Source organism: Prenolepis imparis, unplaced genomic scaffold, assembly GCF_030444845.1.
Source record: "Prenolepis imparis isolate NDT839.2.m4 unplaced genomic scaffold, iyPreImpa1.0 SCAF_9, whole genome shotgun sequence".
NCBI lineage: Eukaryota > Metazoa > Arthropoda > Insecta > Hymenoptera > Formicidae > Prenolepis > Prenolepis imparis.
The window spans coordinates 6251576-6270122 of record NW_028141167.1 but is presented as its reverse complement, the minus strand read 5'-3'; the positions used below and the strand labels follow the sequence as shown (position 1 = coordinate 6270122).

Here is an 18547-nt window from a genome sequence, read left to right as displayed (position 1 = left end):
ATAAATAGCTCTCTCATAATATATACAAATGTAAATATATATAAATACGATACCAAGAAGAGTATGCGAAAACACCTTATAGCATTATGTCGAAAATACATCGGCATCGCATATGTCGCAATCACTGAAAAGGCTCAAACGTGAAATCTCAGGAACCTCTGCGCTCTAACATACAATCATCATTTTTCATCTTCAATTACTGTAGTATTGCACATACATGTTTGTAGTCCGGTCAATTCAAGCGTAATTCATACTGAGTTGATAAAGTACGACATCGCCAGATATTCGTAAAGTGTCCGCAATTGATGATTGCAATCTGTGCTTAAATTCGCCGATCATTTTATTACCCAGCCATATTGTGTACCCTTCGTACTCGCAGCGGATGCTATTAAAGCAAACACGAATCTGTTACAACGAAAATCAACAACGGTAAACAATATTTCTACACGATAAATTCATTTGGAAATTCGCGGATATCTTACGTGAGCAAGAAATCTCGTCCGGGCATCCAGGATAAATGGCCTTGATGTCGCTCTTCGTGACCCCACGCGCCATTGTTCCAGCAATTCATGACGACGTACGGCGAGCTACTGCCGTATAAAAAACGTGGGTTTAAATGCAGCGGTAAAAGGGGATGAGGATAAATGGTTTTGCCTCTCTGCAGATTCACGTAAAATCTGCAAAAGATTATGATACATCTCGTTTGCAAGGGCAAACGTAGAAGAATACTGTAAACGTCGTAGATTACAATCTCAAACGCTCACGAGTGCGGAAGTAGCTTCAATCTTCCAGCGATGAATAAACTAGCACCGACGCGAAATTCGCTACCAATACCCACAGTGATGGGAACGTCCTGTAAAAAAGGAGTTTTGTTCATATTACAAATAAACACGGAATGTTATTTCCAAAAAATACTATCTTGGGTGGGAAAACAGAAATTCAATTACTAAAACAAATTCAATTAAAAAAAAATATTTTTTCAATAATTAATCGATATGAAATATTAATCGATATTAATCGATAAAGTGATATAAAGTGCATAAAAATCTACTTATGACAGATGTATCTGATTCTTGCTTAAAAAATTCAGACACGTTCTTAAAAACTGATTAAAATTATTGAAAACATAAAAGCGCCCACACGAAACAGAATCTTTCGTCTACTGTAGCAATCTTGCAAATTGTGAATGTAAGTAAGTAAATGTGTAGCAAATTGCTAATGTTTTCCTCTTTCATTTAATTATATTTCATGTATTAATCTTTCAGTCTTTATTTGTTATAAAAAATGGTAAATCTTACTAGAAAATCCACCAGCGGTTCTTTGGTAGTTAGAATCAATGTTCGGGACGGTCGGCAAATATTAGGATCTGGATATACAAATAAATTAAGTTGACGAATTCTGATATCCTCGATAGTGCCGTTAACTTCAAAAGCCGTTATATCTGCGAGGGGCAACCTATAGCTAAAAGCACAGAAGTGTTCTCCATTCACCGCGATCTACAACGCAGAAATGACAATTAAAGTCTAAAAATTTATTTATTATTGCAATGTAATCTTCCAAAAAGGAAACTTAGAAAGATACTATCGCGAGAATTAAAAGAATACCCACAAGTTTTAAAATATTTTACATGTATCACCTGAAACGCATCATTCGTGCAGAAAATCATAAGATGCATATAGGTATTCCGGCGGAAAATGCATCCGCTTGAACCAGCGGGAGAACAAGTCTCTTCATCCTCCCAGGATCCACGCAGTTTCGTGTTCCTGACGATATACCCCCTGTCCAGTCGTGGATTAAAATGCAGAGCGATATTTCCAGATGTCTTGCATATTAAATTCACCGAAAACCTGTCATACAGTTAAATGGCATGATAAACTCGTGTAAAAGTCAAGAAAGAAAGCACGACATGCAATAAAATTTTTAAAAAATTTTGATCGATTTAATAATCTCAAAAACATCAATACAATTGATTGACTTCTATAAGCATCTTTTATAAATTGAAAATGATTAATTAATAACAATCAAAAAACGAACTAGTAACTCTTTAAAGAATATTCTATAAAATAAATAATTTACGAATTTAGCTTAAAATATTTGTATTGCTATTGATAATATGTACAAGAAAGAAATTATTTAATTTAAAGAAGTAAATATAATTGTTAAAATTTTTTATCAAAACTTTTTCTTTTGCACAATTTGAAAATGATCTATATTTTTTTAAATAAATGACAATGATATCTCATGAATTTCATTAGCATCTGTAAATAACAAAAAGTTAATTAAATTAATTAAACTGTATATGTTTATTTTTTGTATATAATAATTTCGACTTATATAATAGAATTTCTTTCTTATATACATACATATTTCCGTTTAATAATAATGGAGATTTTTCAGACAATTAAATAAAATACTCTATATGTGATGAATATATCGAGAATGATCATTATTTATTGGCTTTTCAATCTTCATTTATCGATTTTTCAATTTTTAATATATTTTTTTTCTTATTTTTAATATGTTTAATAATTAAATTTTACATTATTGTATATTTACATTATATAATGCGATATTATATAATTTTATCTCCGATTAACTCAATCGGCCGATTAAATTTAAGAATTGTCAACTGCAAAGCTTAAAACTGACACAACCTATTATATTTGACAGCTGTGAAATATTGTTATTGCGCCGCGTGCATATAATAAATAAGTGTGTAAAATTAATTATTTTAATTAAAAGTATAATTGAAATATCAAAAGTAATATTTATATTTATTCATAAATAAATAATAATTATTAATAATAGCTTTGCAGTTGGCAATTCTTAAATTTAATCGGCCGATTGAGTTAATCGGAGATGGTGAGACCAGCCCTAATTACAGATGAAAAAAATAATTCGAAACGAGTACCTCGATGCGTTTTCAGGAATGTATCCGGTGAGAATTATGGCAGATGTCGGTTTTAAAGGTTGCAATGGAAGCGATTTGCTAACATTCTGAAAGGAACACAATACGACACACGTCAATGTCTTAAGTATCTGTAACAATAATTTGTAAATTTTCTTACATAAATACTAGTCAACGTTTGTATGCGAATCATCGATGTCAATTTTTTGCGCGATAATATCCGAAATCTTCGGCACCGCCGCGACAAATACAGCATTTGTCGCTGTGTATCATGCCTATCTACAGGAGCATAAGCTTTCGATGCAACTAATATAAGCTAATAATGCTAATTGTCTTGATTCTATCATCCGTTATAATCGTCCGATGACGTGTGAATTTCTATCACATAGTTGACATTAATCGGCTATATAATCGAATATATAAAATATTACATTTTCACAGCAGATCATTAGTGAGCATCGAGAATTTCCATTTTTATAATATAGGTAACATTTGTACACACACACACACACACACACACACACACACACACACACAATTATAGGAGAATAAGAATATATTTTATGTAATTGGATATAAAAATGTTCTGTATTTTTATTCTGTTTTACTAATTATTTCATTTCAACAGATTGATTTAAAATTAAAATTTATAAAATTACAAAAAAATATACGCGTTTGCATAAACAATCTAAAAAAAGAAAATTAAAAAATAAGCCATTTTTACAATGTGAGAAAAATATAATAAGAAAATAATGAAATTTGTGAATAAAAAGACTAATTAGCTCGATAAGATTTATAATAGAAGATTGGAACTGTTCAAATAGCACAATTATCCCAAAGAAAAATGATTCGTACATATCACTGAAATGACGTGTCTCTCTAAATTATCTAATCAGGAGCTGCATTATCATTTATATAAAGCGAGTGTTATTTGGTTTAATAAAAGCTAAAGAATAATATTCCATAAAACTTTTTATGATCTTTAAAATTAATCGAGAGACAAGGTTTTATATTTCAATATTTATTAAGGTTTCTATTTCATAATTTTTCTTATTCAAGAAAAAAAATCCGCATCTCAAAACTAAAGCGAAAGAGTTCATGAGAAACATATAAAAAAAAATAAAGTATAAAACACACGATTATTAATTCCAATCAATAATTTGCAAATTACTATAAGACTTTGAAGTTCGGTCGATTATATGCTTAGTAATCTCCTATCTGTCAATGTCAAAACCTCTAGAAAAGAAAATTTACTGATATAGTCGATGTTGTAATCAATTTAAATAATTACTATGTAAAGAGTGAAAGGTCTTAAGAATTTTATTTGCTGAATCTCTGCAAATTATTCCACTATGCAAGATTTTTATTCTATTATCGAAATAGTAACTGAAGATCTGTCAGTTCATTGTAATACGTAAGTTTGTTGTAGATTATTTTGCTTTAGCAGTAAATAAAAAAAATTTGCTTTTGTCTTTTTTACAAATAAGTTTACCTAGCAAGACTCTTCAAGCTTTTTTATGAACAGATTTCACTCTATTGAATAATTGAACCGAACATGTAGTAATTAACCGCAATAATCATAATATTTTTTTTTTCTTTTTACTAACATCGTACACGTAACTCACAAATAATACATTATTACAATAGCATTATTAGCCTCATACGAAAAATCTACTACGCCGAATGAAAAGTCACAGGCTTTTAATATCTATAGTTTCTCACGCAATTTTTTTTACAATTTATTACAACATATTTTTTCATATATTTCCGGAATCTTGTGTATTTTTTAAAATTATTATATAAATTTTATATAATATAAAATTATATAATATTTTTTTATATAATATAATACATCAATTAAAGGGATGTATTATTCTCTGACAAGTAGATACACTGTTTCGAAAAAAATTATCTATCGTTGATGATAAACTGGGCCTGCAAGAGATACGCAAAGAGACAATCTACCTGTGACAATCACATGGTATGCATACCTGGAGAATACAGATACACATACCTGTGTATGATGACATACCAAACTTCATCGATGAACGGTAACGCTGTACCGATGAACATTTCAGTGTTTGGTTCAGCACGTGCTAAGAAGGAAAACACGCAGGCTCGCGATGGCCTCGACGGAAACAGATAGAGACCTGGGTCGATCTTAGTGGGCATGTTCCGATATACACTGCCAGTACTGAAAAGCTATAGTTTACGTTACGTATATTATATACTTTCAGTACTGGCAGTAATATCGGAACATGGGGAGTATCGTTGGCACGTACTTACCGCGGGCATGGTTTCCTCGTCGAAATAGGAGAAGTCCTTGAACGCCTCTTGCCTGGCCAGGACGCGGCTGTTATCGGACAGAGATGACATGCTGTCCGGAGTACACGAAAAGGTTCACTCGATTAAGCTACTCCTCTTTCGAACGTAGGACGTGTCGACGCATCGCACGCTCGTGCGAATGATCAGCGCTCGCTCTCTCAGGCGCCTTCACTCGCGCGCCCGTCTGTGTTTGTTCCGTCTATTCTCGTCCGCTTCCACCTCCGCTTCATTAACAAGGAACATATATACGAGCAGATGCAAATGCGATTGCGCGAGTTTACGTGAGAAAATGACTTGTAGCGAACGTACACAGCCTTCAATCAATCATTTCCTCGCATCAATCCGACAATAAATTTTTTTTTGCAAGTATATGAACCAGCTTATTTCATGTTGCAAGCAAGACAATGCAAATTAATTAATATCAATTAAATCTATTGTTATGTCAAGAAATAAGAAATTATTTTTACGGTTTCTCGAGAATAGATGGTTTTTCACACATTTCTGAATTTGTATATTAACTTGATAGCAACACGAATTTGTATCAAATTAATATTCATTCATTAGAATCAACTGAATTTAATGAAAAGGATTTGTATAAGCTTTATGAATTTATCAGAATTATATGAGAAAGCTCTCTATCCCTTTTTTTTATATTTCATTTCCTAAAAGATATCTTCAAGAATAATTTGCCATAAATTTTATTTCAACAAATTACAATGTTCTTTTTCATTTATACAATATATCACTTAAATATTATATAAGTGATTGTAGCACCTAACAGACAAGCACTGTGCCACGACGTAATTAGTGCGTAAATAATATTCATTAATAAAAATGAGTATATCTGGCATTGGCATTAATGATAAGATAAGATAGTGATATGATTCATACATAATTTCTTTCTGTTATATCATCGTCAAACATTTTTTACTCGTGGAGGCTAAAACAATTTGTTACATTTAAAAAAGTATTTTTATTGATTATTTTAAAATAAATAACGCGCGGCCAGAAATATATCGAACACATTATTTAAGACTAGATAATTCGAAATAGATACTCGCGCGGAAGACACATTGCTAAAAGTTTGTTGGTATCTCGTATTCTTTTATTTATTTTATTTTATTTTATTTTTTTTCACTACTAAAAGCTTTCATCGTTATGTGTTTATAATGAAAACTCTAGTATAATGTTAAAATTTTGTCAATTAAATAAATTTTTTAATCACGCATAGGAAACATCTAGGAATGAGAATCGTAATAAGCAGGCCGGCTTGATTGTTCGTTGGTCGCTGAGCAAGAGATAATAAACAGAGAGATAATTATAGTTCTCTATCGCTATCTCTCCCTTTCCTCTTCTTTCCAGATAACACATGTATCTAAAACATGTTTCAAAATCCTTTTAAAGACGTCTTACATTTTTTAAATGTCTTTAAAATGGCTTAATATTTTCTGAATTCTTTGTTTTTCTTCTCAATATTCAAACAGCATGTCGCATTACGATATACTCATCCATTCTACTCTTAACTCAAATTTTTTAACCGTCAGTTTATAGTAATTTAAACACAGATCTATTAACTTATATGTACCTACATTATAAGTTATAACAATATATGTAAAATATATTGTCTGTAGTAAATTAAAATCTCAAATTGTGTATAATATATGTATATATAATATTATATCATACAATTTTTTTCTTCATAGATTAAAAAAGAATAACAATTTGTTAAAGCAAAGTAACGTTTCGCTATGTCGCATAGTGATGGCACTATTTAATTAGTTTCGCCATCCGTCATCAAAATTAAATGTAAAAGAACATTAGTGATACTTCACGAAGTTTGTGCAAAACCATTTAGGCAACCGCGAACATTCATCATTAAAGAATCCTCGTTCCTCTATAAATAAATATTCACAGAACATTGAATATAATTATAATATATGTATCCTCGCACGCGATAATCCCTATTGCTTTGTGCATCACGGAGTTCTGGACGGTGCCAGTTTATAGAGTTCGTTGTCCTTTGACAAGAAGACAATATCAATATCGCGGAAGGAAACGGACGAGTATCGGAACATCTTATGAAAAAGAAGAACTAATTTATTTTAGTCACGGCAACGCGTTTAAATATCACGGGGGTCATGCGGATCCGGAAGTTTCTGCCAGTTTGGTTCGACGCCCCAAATTTCGCGCGCGTATTCCGCGATTGTACGATCTGATGAAAATTTGCCGGACGACGCAATGTTATGGATAGCCATTTCCACCCATTTGCTTTCGTCCTAGAACAATCAATAAGCGATTGCGTGATGAACAAGAGATGCTAATTTGCTAATTTCTTATTTAAAAAAAAAAAACACAGAAACTCAAGTACAATAAAAATTATTTTTTTTAAATTGATTAAGTACCTGATAGACTTTGCTGACGTAATCTTGCATTTTTATATAGCTCTCATAGTCGGCTAAGAGTAAGAATCTATCCCATTTGAGTAATACATCAGTGATATCTCGAAATTCATCGGGATTATTCGGGCTAAAGAATCCTCCTTGAATTTGATCGATACACTGCTTCGCTTCTGGTAGCTTGTTGTAATAATCGTAAGCATTATATCCTTTCCGTTGTAGGGCTTCCACTTCATCTATCGTCATACCGAAAATGAAGATATTCTCCGTGCCCATTTCCTCTGCCATTTCTACGTTTGCCCCGTCCAAGGTGCCGATGGTTAATGCACCGTTCAACTATCAATATAATATAACGTTCTATTATTTAAGCAATCTAAATTTTGTAATAAAAAATAATTACGCGATTGCAGTTAAATATTAAATATGTATATGTTACATAAGATAATAGAAAATAATTAAAATATTATTCGCATAGTTTTACGTTCGCCGAATGAGTTCGACGATCGAGAATAGCTCTCACGAGAGATAGATGTTATAATTTATAAACGAACACGCACACACTACAACAGCCTTAACCTCATTTTACTGCCAAAAGATACTGACCATAAACTTCATGTTGCCAGTGCCAGACGCTTCGGTGCCAGCGGTCGAAATCTGTTCACTCAAATCCGCAGCAGGTATGATTTTTTCGGCCAAGGTTACGCGATAATTTTCAAGAAAGATCAATTTAAGCTTGTCGCCGACTATCGGGTCGTTATTGACAACATTGGCGACACTACAGATAAGCTTAATGATTTTCTTTGCCAAATGATAACCTGGCGCAGCTTTGCCGCCTATCATGACGGTTCTTGGGACAAAAGGCGCGGATGGATCTTTTTTTATTCGATTGTACAAAGTGATGACGTGCAAACAATTCAACAGTTGTCGTTTATACTCATGTATGCGCTTTACCTATTAATGAAATATTATTTAATTCGATCCTCTGTCATTTCAAAATTAGATTGTTAAATTTATTATTATTTGGCATATATATATTTTATGCATAACATCATCACGACTTCTTTGATCAATACAAACATTTTTTTCTGACAAAAATGTCTCGAAGATGTTATTTTATCATATCTTTTATATTTTTAATATTTTGTATTTGCATAAACACAAACCTCATTTAAATTCTCTTGAAATTAAATAAAGAATGTGACAGTATATGTTATTTATTTCCTTTTTAAAATTTATTTGCCAAAAATCTCTAATTTTTAATTATTCGTAAAGATAAATAAGTAAAATAAGTGCCTTGACATTTTTAATAAAAAAAATATTAATAAAATTGACCAAAAAATCTATAATAAAAAGGACATCTTTTAGATAATTTGTATGCTTGCTATTCTCACCTGGATGTCAAAGATGGATGCTGGATTAACCTGAATACCATAGTCGTTCTCTAATGTTTGAGCTAATCGTAGTTTGTTCTCCTGCTTGACTTTAACGATATTACGTTGAAATACTGGATCTTTTGCCCATTTTTTCAATTGCGTCAACTGTTCTAAATGGACTGTCCACTCGCTACCAATTTTCTAAAAATTATAAAATATATACATATGTATATGTATAAGAGATATGTGTGTATAAGTCATGTTATTGAGTACTCACTTCTTCAATGATATCAGACAGATTTGGATTGCAGAGTAACAGCCATCTCCTCGGTGTAATGCCATTTGTTTTGTTTTGAAACTTCTCCGGTGACAATTCATAAAAATCTCGGAAACTAATAAAGCGGAAAAACAGATTAGACATGCTATGAATTTTTTTTGGGGGGGGGGGGTTTGGTAAAGTCTTATAAATACACTCAACGCGAAACATACACACTGTCCTTGAGAATTTCCGAATGAATACGAGCGACTCCATTTATAGCATGACTACCGACGATCGACAGATGAGCCATGTTGACTCTTTTCTCGCCGTCTTCCTCTACTAAAGACATCTGACGAATGCGATCCATGTTGCCAGGCCATTTGGCTGAGACGTTTTCAAGATGCGAGTGATTTATCTGATAAATGATTTGCAAATGTCTTGGAAGTATACTCTGCAACATGCTAGTGGGCCATCGTTCCAATGCTTCGGGAAGAACCGTATGGTTTGTGTAAGCGCATGTACGCGTTGTAATATCCCAAGCCTGAAAGACATTTCAAGAAATATTTATTTCGAACGTTTTATGTATGTGATGAAACCATACACTCTATTACTGTTTTTACTGATAGATGTATCTGTCAAAAGTGTTGTTTGCACTGAGAAATATTTGAAAGAAAAATTATTATCTTGAAGAGATTTATTTTTTAAGATAATACTATTCTCTAAATACTATATTAGAAGATTTAATATATAAAAAACATAATATAATTTTTAGTGTGTATATTTTTAATCCTTGCTTGTATGTCTTTTTTTTAAACAATAACTTTTTTATTTTGAATATGCAAATAGCACTGTTACATGACAGATAAAAATACCTTATTCCAGGAAAGCTTCTCGACATCAACAAGGATTCTCATTAGCTCGGGAATAGCTAGGGAAGGATGCGTGTCGTTGAGTTGAATCGCCACTTTATCGGGGAAACTATCGAAGTCGGTTCTATGATGTTCTCTCGAACCGAATTTGCTAGATTTATATCTTCGAATAATATCTTGCAGAGTAGCAGCCACCATAAAGTATTCTTGCTTTAATCTGAGCTCTTTGCCCTCGAAGAAGTTGTCGTTAGGATAAAGGACTCTAGATATATTTTCCGCTAGATTACGATCAATCACGGCCTGTATATAGTCACCATCGTTAACTGAAAAGACACGAATAAATGTCGTAAATGTCAAAAAAATTATTGTATCATGAACAAACTATTAATTATTATTAATACTTACAGAATTTCAAATTAAATTCTATAGGTGATTTTGCAGACCATAGTCTCAATGTATTAACAACATTATTTTTGTAACCGGGAATTGGGCTGTCATAAGGCATAGCAAAAACGACCTGAGTGATACATAAATAAAACATTGTGATAATTAAATCAAATCAGTGCAATTATCATTACAATCAAAACATTCTGCATACGTAGAAAAAAGTTGTCTAAATGACACCTAGATCGCATCATCGCAACTAAAAATTCATCATCTACTACATTTAAATCCCATCTAATATATTAATTATAATTTAGAAAAGTGTGGTGCAGTTTGTTCAAGCAACTTTCTCCTATATATAAAAAATAATTTATTACCTGCGTATTCACCCATTTTTTACCCTCGGCAACATCTATGACGTGGCCATAAAAATTTACTGGTAACATAAATTCTGGTCGAGCTTTCTCCCAGGGGTTGCCATGCCTGAGCCAATCGTCTGGCTCTTCTATCTGCTCGCCATTCTTAATTTTCTGCGCAAATATACCGTATTCGTAACGTATTCCGTAACCGTAAGCAGCTAAACCTAATGTAGCCATACTATCCAAAAAGCAAGCAGCTAGACGACCTAATCCTCCGTTGCCAAGGCCAGCATCTTCCTCGAGTTCTTCTAATTCCTCTATATTCAAACCCATCTACGAAAAACAGTCATAATTATACAAAATGTGTTTGGTAATTAGGACAAGCTGTCAGCTTTTTCCTAAAAAGATAGAGAAAAATGAATATTTTTGAATAATTTATATTACAAGATATTTATTCTTTAATGATTCTTTAATGATTTAAAATTTATTTTACTCCTTCCCTTCGCATGATATTTATTACAAGTTTCCAAATGCTTACTGATCTCTGCATTTTCTAAACATTTTTTATTTTTTATATGTTAAATTTATAAAGACACACTTACACATTTCTAAAAATTATTCTAATTTGCTTTTTCAAATCTTTATATGCTAAAAAACAATACGAGTTATGTAATTTAATTCTTATAATTTTAATACGCATTTATACAAAAAATGTAGATATAGGTATAGCAAGTCTCATACTGATTCAGGTTTTCCTTTATTAGTATATTTTTCTTTATTTTTTATTATTGATCGAAATACTAGCATAAGCATAATTGTATATAATGCATTAAAAAGAAAGTGAGAAAGAAAGAAAAGCAAGAAGAAAAGAATAGAAAGAGAGAGAGAGAAAGTTAATAGAGAAATTAATAGACTAATGAATGAATGAACTAATTATGAAGAAGATATTTCCAATATTAAACATTTGAATCCTAGCTTTTTTCTTAAGACAGAAAGTATGTGATTTCGTAAAAATTCTATCATTTATTACTGTATTATCTTATCGTATCATTAAAGTATACATCGCATACATGCAACATTATACGTTACGTAATTATTGCATAATATTCATAACATAAGCAAGATAAAGTAAAAAAAATAAATACTCGAATTTGTAATAGCATTATCATAGTTTTAAAATAGAATAAATATGTTAAAAAAGTGATAATTTTGCACACACATGTGTATGTTGAATTCTAATACTCAGATATGATATCGTTTAGATCAAAAACTCAAAAAACATATTTAAACTTATTTCATAATTTTTTAACGCATGTGTTATAACTAAATTGTATTTTTTTTATAGCTAGTATGTATTTACATACTAGCTACGAGTCTTCTAATGCATATGTTAAAAAGTTAAAGAGTAAACCTGGATCAATGTTTTTTTCTTTACACATGTTTTAATAAACTACACAAAATTTTCATAATTTATTCTTTATTTGATAATCAAAAAAATCTATACTTATCAATTTTTTAAATGCCAAATAAAGATAATTGTTCTTTCGATAAATCAAATTTTTTTCGATATAAAGAAAACAGAAAACGCGAGGAGTGTAATATATATATCATAAAAAATGCCTTTTATAATTTGTCTAATAATCTGGAGAAAAAATCGATTTAGCTTCAATATTTTTTCGAGACAGAAATGTAGAGATGTAAGATTTTATTATATTTAATATATTTATATAAATACATGCAATTATATTATAATTATGTATAATATAACTTGCCTGATACATAGCCTCATCACATGCTCCTTGTATACCTAAATTAATCATTGTATTTTGCAGCGATCTTCCCATATAATATTCCAAGGACAAGTAATATACCCTCTGAAAGAAACAAAATTCATGATTATGAATCGAATTTCCTGTTTTATTTTAATTAATAACGTATCATACATTATGCGAATACCATGTGCAAATGTCACAAAATTTTCACTTAAAGTGAAACAGAATTCAATGAACAATTTATTAAAGATGATTAATATATTTTTATAATTGGTTTGACTATTTTAATTATCTATTATTATTTTATATTAAGATATCTCAACATTTTTCTGTAAAAAAAAATCATTACAAATTGATTTAAAAAATCTATGAATCATATATGCAAGGATTTTTGTACATGCTTGTTCAAACAGAACTTCCAGCAATTAAAAAAAATCAAATTATGCCAGAAAATTTACACTTTTGGGAATGTATCCAAATGATGAGTCTAACTAGAAGAATTGAAGATACATATGTACTAAATTGGCACAGATTTCGACATTTATATCCAATTTTGAAAGAAATTATAGGGAAAGAAAATATTTCGTTTGATTACATAAGATTATAAGGCTTATTTAACTTAATTCTTATGCAGTATTCTCGTGTAAGTGCCTTATTATAAGCATAAATTTATTTAAAAGAATTATAACGCTCCACATATCTCTTTTAATAATTTCTCTTTAATAATAATTATATAAAATTATTTTTTATCATGTCAAGGAGTTTATAAAAAATAATTATAATAATTTATTTCTATGACATCTCTCGTTGACGAACGTCTCTTTAATTACGAAAAGTTATTTTTATTACCAAGAGTTAATATAATGTTTCGCAGCAATACGTTTGCTATAAATTATCATAATGACACGTAATTTTTTGTTATTAATTGCTATAAATCAAACTCCTCTCCTTTAGAATCGACAACAGTCATAGTTCTACATCTTGCGTATAAACTTCAAGTCAAAATGATGTAACTATATTGCGCTTCTATACTTGGAAAATGTCTTTCAAAATAGAAAGTATAATGGTTAGCTTGCTTGCAAACGTGCACTGTGTTTCTAGAGCTTGTACAAAATGAACACAGGTGAGAAATTTAATTAGACTTGTCAAATAAATATGAAAATATATAAAAGATGTCCCACGCAACTTGCGCGGCTGTAATTTTAATGATTAGAATTATGTGAGCAACTCGAAATTGATTTTCTCATTGCGGAAATGACAGGCAAAAAGCCATTACATATTACATAATATAATTTAATTTATCACTTTTAAAAAAAACTTTCTAATTTTCAATATTATATATCTTTGTATCAAATTAAAATTTATCAAAACAAAATCTATAATTAAAATTAAAAAATATTTTAGTTACATATTTTAATCTACTTGTCTTTATAAAATTTAATTCACAAGCAGCTCTTTTTTGTTAATTGTTCATAATTATACCGTAGACATAACTGTTCACAGTTTTATAATGGAAAGATTAATTTTTAAAATTAAAATCACAAATTATAGAATTTTTATTAAATAAAATTATAGAGAATATTTATTAGATGTAGGAACGAAATTACATAAATATATTTTAAATATTAATAATATCTGCATATTTAAACTTTTAATAAGTACTTCATAATATAATTTAAATTTAGGATTAAATTAGTAGGATTAAAATTTAGAATATACAGAATGAATCATTTTCCCAAATTTCGTTTACATACTTTAATAAAACAAAAAAATAATAAAGCAAAAATATATTATGTCGAATATATTATATTTCAGATTAAAGTTCCGCTTACTGTGCTACAATCTAATATTCTGATATCTTTCATAAAAAAATTTTTATAAGGAACTTGCGAGTCTACACATATATGCTCATAACATAATATTAAATATAAAACATTAAATAGTTATAAATAATATAAATTAAATAAATATAAATTAAATTAATATAAATTAGGTATGTAAATACATATATATATAATTAAATATATTATGTGTATGTATGTATATTAGATAAACATTCTCAAAGAAGTCTTTCTTTTTATTCTTCGAACAGGGTCATATCTACATAACAACGTTACGCACGATCTTCATATAATCATTTATGTGTGTGTGTGTGTGTGTGTGTGTGTGTGTCGAAACATTTTTATAAAAACTCAGATAAGGACGCTTTTGTTATCTTACATAATAAAGAATCTAACTCATTAATGTATGAAATATTAAAATTGCCTTTATCTAAATTCTTATAAAAATTTTCGAGATACGTAGCGAGGATGAAGATCATCACGTAATGCTATTATTGATAAATCACATAATCGCATTAGCCAATGTAATTTTTAGTTATGTTCGTTGCCTTAATGAACTATAATCATTTTAACAACTTCCTGTTTGCATATATTATGAAATGTGTGAAATACGTTAGATATAGAATAACTAGTTTATTCAAAAGCATATTTTTCTTATAGAGAAAAACTTTTTAATTTTAAACGAATTTTCCTTCGAACAAATATATATTGAACTAGATACTACTTTTTTTCTGTACCGTGATTGATTTATTATAATGAATAAAATTGTCGAACATGTACGCAATTCTCTCGATATTATTTATCGTTGAACAAGAATAGAAAACGATAAAATTTTTTGTGTTAAATTTTCGATACAATTATAAATACGAAAGATAAAATTCTGTGTATGTGTGTATATATATATGTGTGTGTATGTGTGCGGTAATGATCATCATGCACACACAGAGATGATAAATATAGAAATTGTGTCTATATCGGTGAAATTCGAATTCATCGGAATCTCTCGTACCGGTCTCGATTTAATGATTAATATGAACGATTACCTTGGGATCTTTCTCGTAATAGTGTTGCTGGGTACGAATCCATCGCGAAACGAGATTGTCCTTGACACTATGAGCTAAGGCGAAAAAATAATCGCGGGTCGTGGCAACGTTACGATCCTTCACCAGGGTATAGTGAAGGTGCCTGTTGAAGGTCTTCTTGAAATTCCCGACGTTCTCGACGTCGACGATGCCGCGTACCGAAATCTGCTTCCTCTTCTCGTGATCGCTGTTCGGTATTGACATGATGACTTATTTAATGAGCAGCAGCTTGATTACTCGCGAGACAACAACGGCGATAACACGCATTCGACTGACGCGTCGCGGTCCTCTCAAGAGGAATGATATGCGCTGCTAGTTCAGAAGGCAGTGGTCACCTTGCCTCAAGGTGACGCATGCGTACGACGAATAAGCATGTGCGTGTTGCGTGTGGTGGCAAAAGTTGAAAATGATTTTAGCATGCTCTGACTTGAACGTTGTAACAAATAGATCAGGGTTTTTAAAAACTTGATCCAGCTATTTTATCCAACGTTGAAACCGAAAGTGAGCGAAAATCTATGATAATATTGATGATGTTGCTTATAAAATGCTCCGAAATGTCAAATGGACCACACTGTATATATTCCGGAGTATTTGTAGCGCCCAAAGAAGTAGTCAGATGAAGCATATACTTACCAAAGATTCCAATAAATTCTGAATAATATTGATATTGTTATTTCCTTATCATGTACTTGATCTCAATTAATGAAATGCATCCATATATTTTAATAATAAGTACCGTACATAACATAACACTTTATTTCGATGACATAATACTTAATGAAAGATTTAAAGATATATGGAATTTAATCTCGTCTCTAATGTTTCTTCTTTTTATATTGCATCTTTCATGCATTTTACGCTTTAATAGCTGTTACTTATGTCCTCGGGTTCTTGTCACAACTGTGTTTACGTTGTTAACTCTCAATCATAGATATAAATTATATATTTTCTAAATTATCTACACGTTTTACAATTCAAGTTGAAAATAACACTCTGTGATACCTCACGATAAATTTTCGCTAATATATAACAATTAATCTTTAGCTCATCAAAAAACTTTAGGTAAGAAAGAAATAATTTTAAACACGAATTGATCTCAACTAATAATTTTTTCACGAATCAGTTTCAAACAAGCAACTACAAAAATACTCTTTTTTTCTTTGTACATTTGTAGAAAATTTATCACAGTGCGTATAAAATAATATTAACATATATAAAATATTTTAAAAATAAATTATCAAAAATCGCTGGGAAAAAAATATCTCAAGAATGAATTATGCACAGTTGAAAAATTTGTGTTAAATTTAACAAATATCACCTGTCCCAAACGGTCCACAGAAATTTTTGTGTTAATTTAACATACTACGGATATGTTAAATGGTGACACGAATATTGTGTTAATATTTTAACATAAAATAAATGCAAACTTCAAATAAACTTAAAATAAATTTTGTGTAAAATTAACATAGTTTTAATGTAAAAATTAACTAAAAAAATTGTTAATTTTACATTTTATCACCCCCACTTATATTATAAAGTAAAATTAACATTTTTTTTCTGTAAATTTTAACAGATAAATCTTGTCACTAATAATACGGAACATATTTATTGTGTAAAATTAAAAATAGATATACATTGTGTTATTTTTACACTTTTTTTTAGTTGTTTTAATAATTTAACATTTGAGTCCAATTAACATAACAGCAATATGTTAAATTAACACATGAATGTGTTAAATATTTAACACAAAAATTTTAACGGGGACCGTTTTTAACAAGAAAACACAAATTTTTCAACTGTGTGAGATAATTGTGAAAAGAAGAAACAGTGTTTTTTGATCTTATTTATAATATCATTTATTTATAAATTAATCGTGCAGATGCAGATGCAATAATGAAAACGACAAGAAGCAATATGCGTATTACACAATTCACATTCTTAACATTTTGCCATCGGTCCCGATAAAAACACATGTTTTCTCGATAACTATAGATAGATATTATGATATAATATAAAGTTGCATCTTCATCGTTCACCGTACAATGTGTTCCGTATCTCGTTATTCGTTGAGGATCATTTTATTTGATGATGACTGTCCTTCCCTTTCATATATATATAATATATATACACGCGTGTTTGTACACATACGCACGGATACGCACGCGAGTAAAAGAGTACGATACGTTATACATATGCACGCACGTGTGTACATAACGGTGTAATTACAATTAATGATGCAATAGCAATAATAGTATGCAAACGTCAACGTCATTGAGAGACAGATACAATATATACGTTTCTGTATAATTTAACTCGTCATTTAACCCCTGTTCGATTCTCTTAAACGCAACAACAACTTAAAACATCGAGAAGATGGGGAGATCGCTGCAAATCGGACAATTATTTTAAGATCTATCGCCGAGGGATAAACGATTTCGTTTATATCCGTCTAACACATCCCGTTCGATCCATTATCTGCTCCTTCTCTGTCTGTTAAAGTATTTCTTTAAAGTATCACGATCCTTCGGATCCACCCCAGGGTTTCTCATTATATATTTTATCGTGTCACGCATTCAAATGATTACTTCCGTGACATCCGGTTCGCGAACAATGATCCAAGCTAATCGAATACGATGCTCCGAAAACGGGACTATGATAAATCACGTGGAGCTTTACTACTCAGTCTCTCTTACGCATTCATAAACGCATTCGTTCTCTCGCTCGTATTTTTTCACTCTTCTCATTTTTGCGAAGAGAAACAAAAGGACATCATTAGATAGGTAAAAACACGAAGTTTATGATATAATCGTTAAAACATATTTGACGAAGAATATACGACGAAAAAGAAGGGAAGGGAGAGGAGAAGGGCTGATCCAAAACACAGCCCTACGTACATTGCACTGTTACAATTAGCTAAAAATATGCCATTATCTTTTATCGCAAGAATGAACGATTAATTAATTACTAAGTGTTACTTAT

At 30.4% G+C, this 18547-nt stretch overlaps 2 protein-coding genes across 3 annotated transcripts; both read right to left on the bottom strand.

Annotated features, from left to right (window-relative positions):
• Position 1: 1 nt before the first annotated feature.
• LOC145941262 (galectin-6) lies at positions 2-5698 on the bottom strand. 2 transcript variants are annotated; one of them, XM_083047283.1, is made up of 7 exons: positions 5195-5698; positions 2912-2997; positions 1637-1847; positions 1299-1496; positions 765-853; positions 483-677; positions 2-405 (listed from the first exon to the last, which is right to left on the bottom strand). In XM_083047283.1, the coding sequence occupies exons 1-7, from the start codon at positions 5282-5284 to the stop codon at positions 336-338; spliced, it is 939 nt and encodes a 312-aa protein (XP_082903409.1). In that variant the 5' UTR covers positions 5285-5698; the 3' UTR covers positions 2-335. The 2 variants fall into 2 exon arrangements, with proteins under 2 accessions (XP_082903409.1, XP_082903408.1); XM_083047282.1 differs by having other exon boundaries at positions 2-385; positions 5195-5694.
• Positions 5699-5915: 217 nt separating this feature from the next.
• On the bottom strand, positions 5916-15886 carry Glyp (glycogen phosphorylase). The gene is made up of 11 exons (XM_083047278.1): positions 15530-15886; positions 12646-12747; positions 10892-11206; positions 10536-10647; positions 10134-10453; positions 9492-9802; positions 9280-9394; positions 9021-9203; positions 8233-8580; positions 7636-7965; positions 5916-7509 (listed from the first exon to the last, which is right to left on the bottom strand). The coding sequence occupies exons 1-11, from the start codon at positions 15770-15772 to the stop codon at positions 7354-7356; spliced, it is 2535 nt and encodes an 844-aa protein (XP_082903404.1). The 5' UTR covers positions 15773-15886; the 3' UTR covers positions 5916-7353.
• Positions 15887-18547: the final 2661 nt, after the last annotated feature.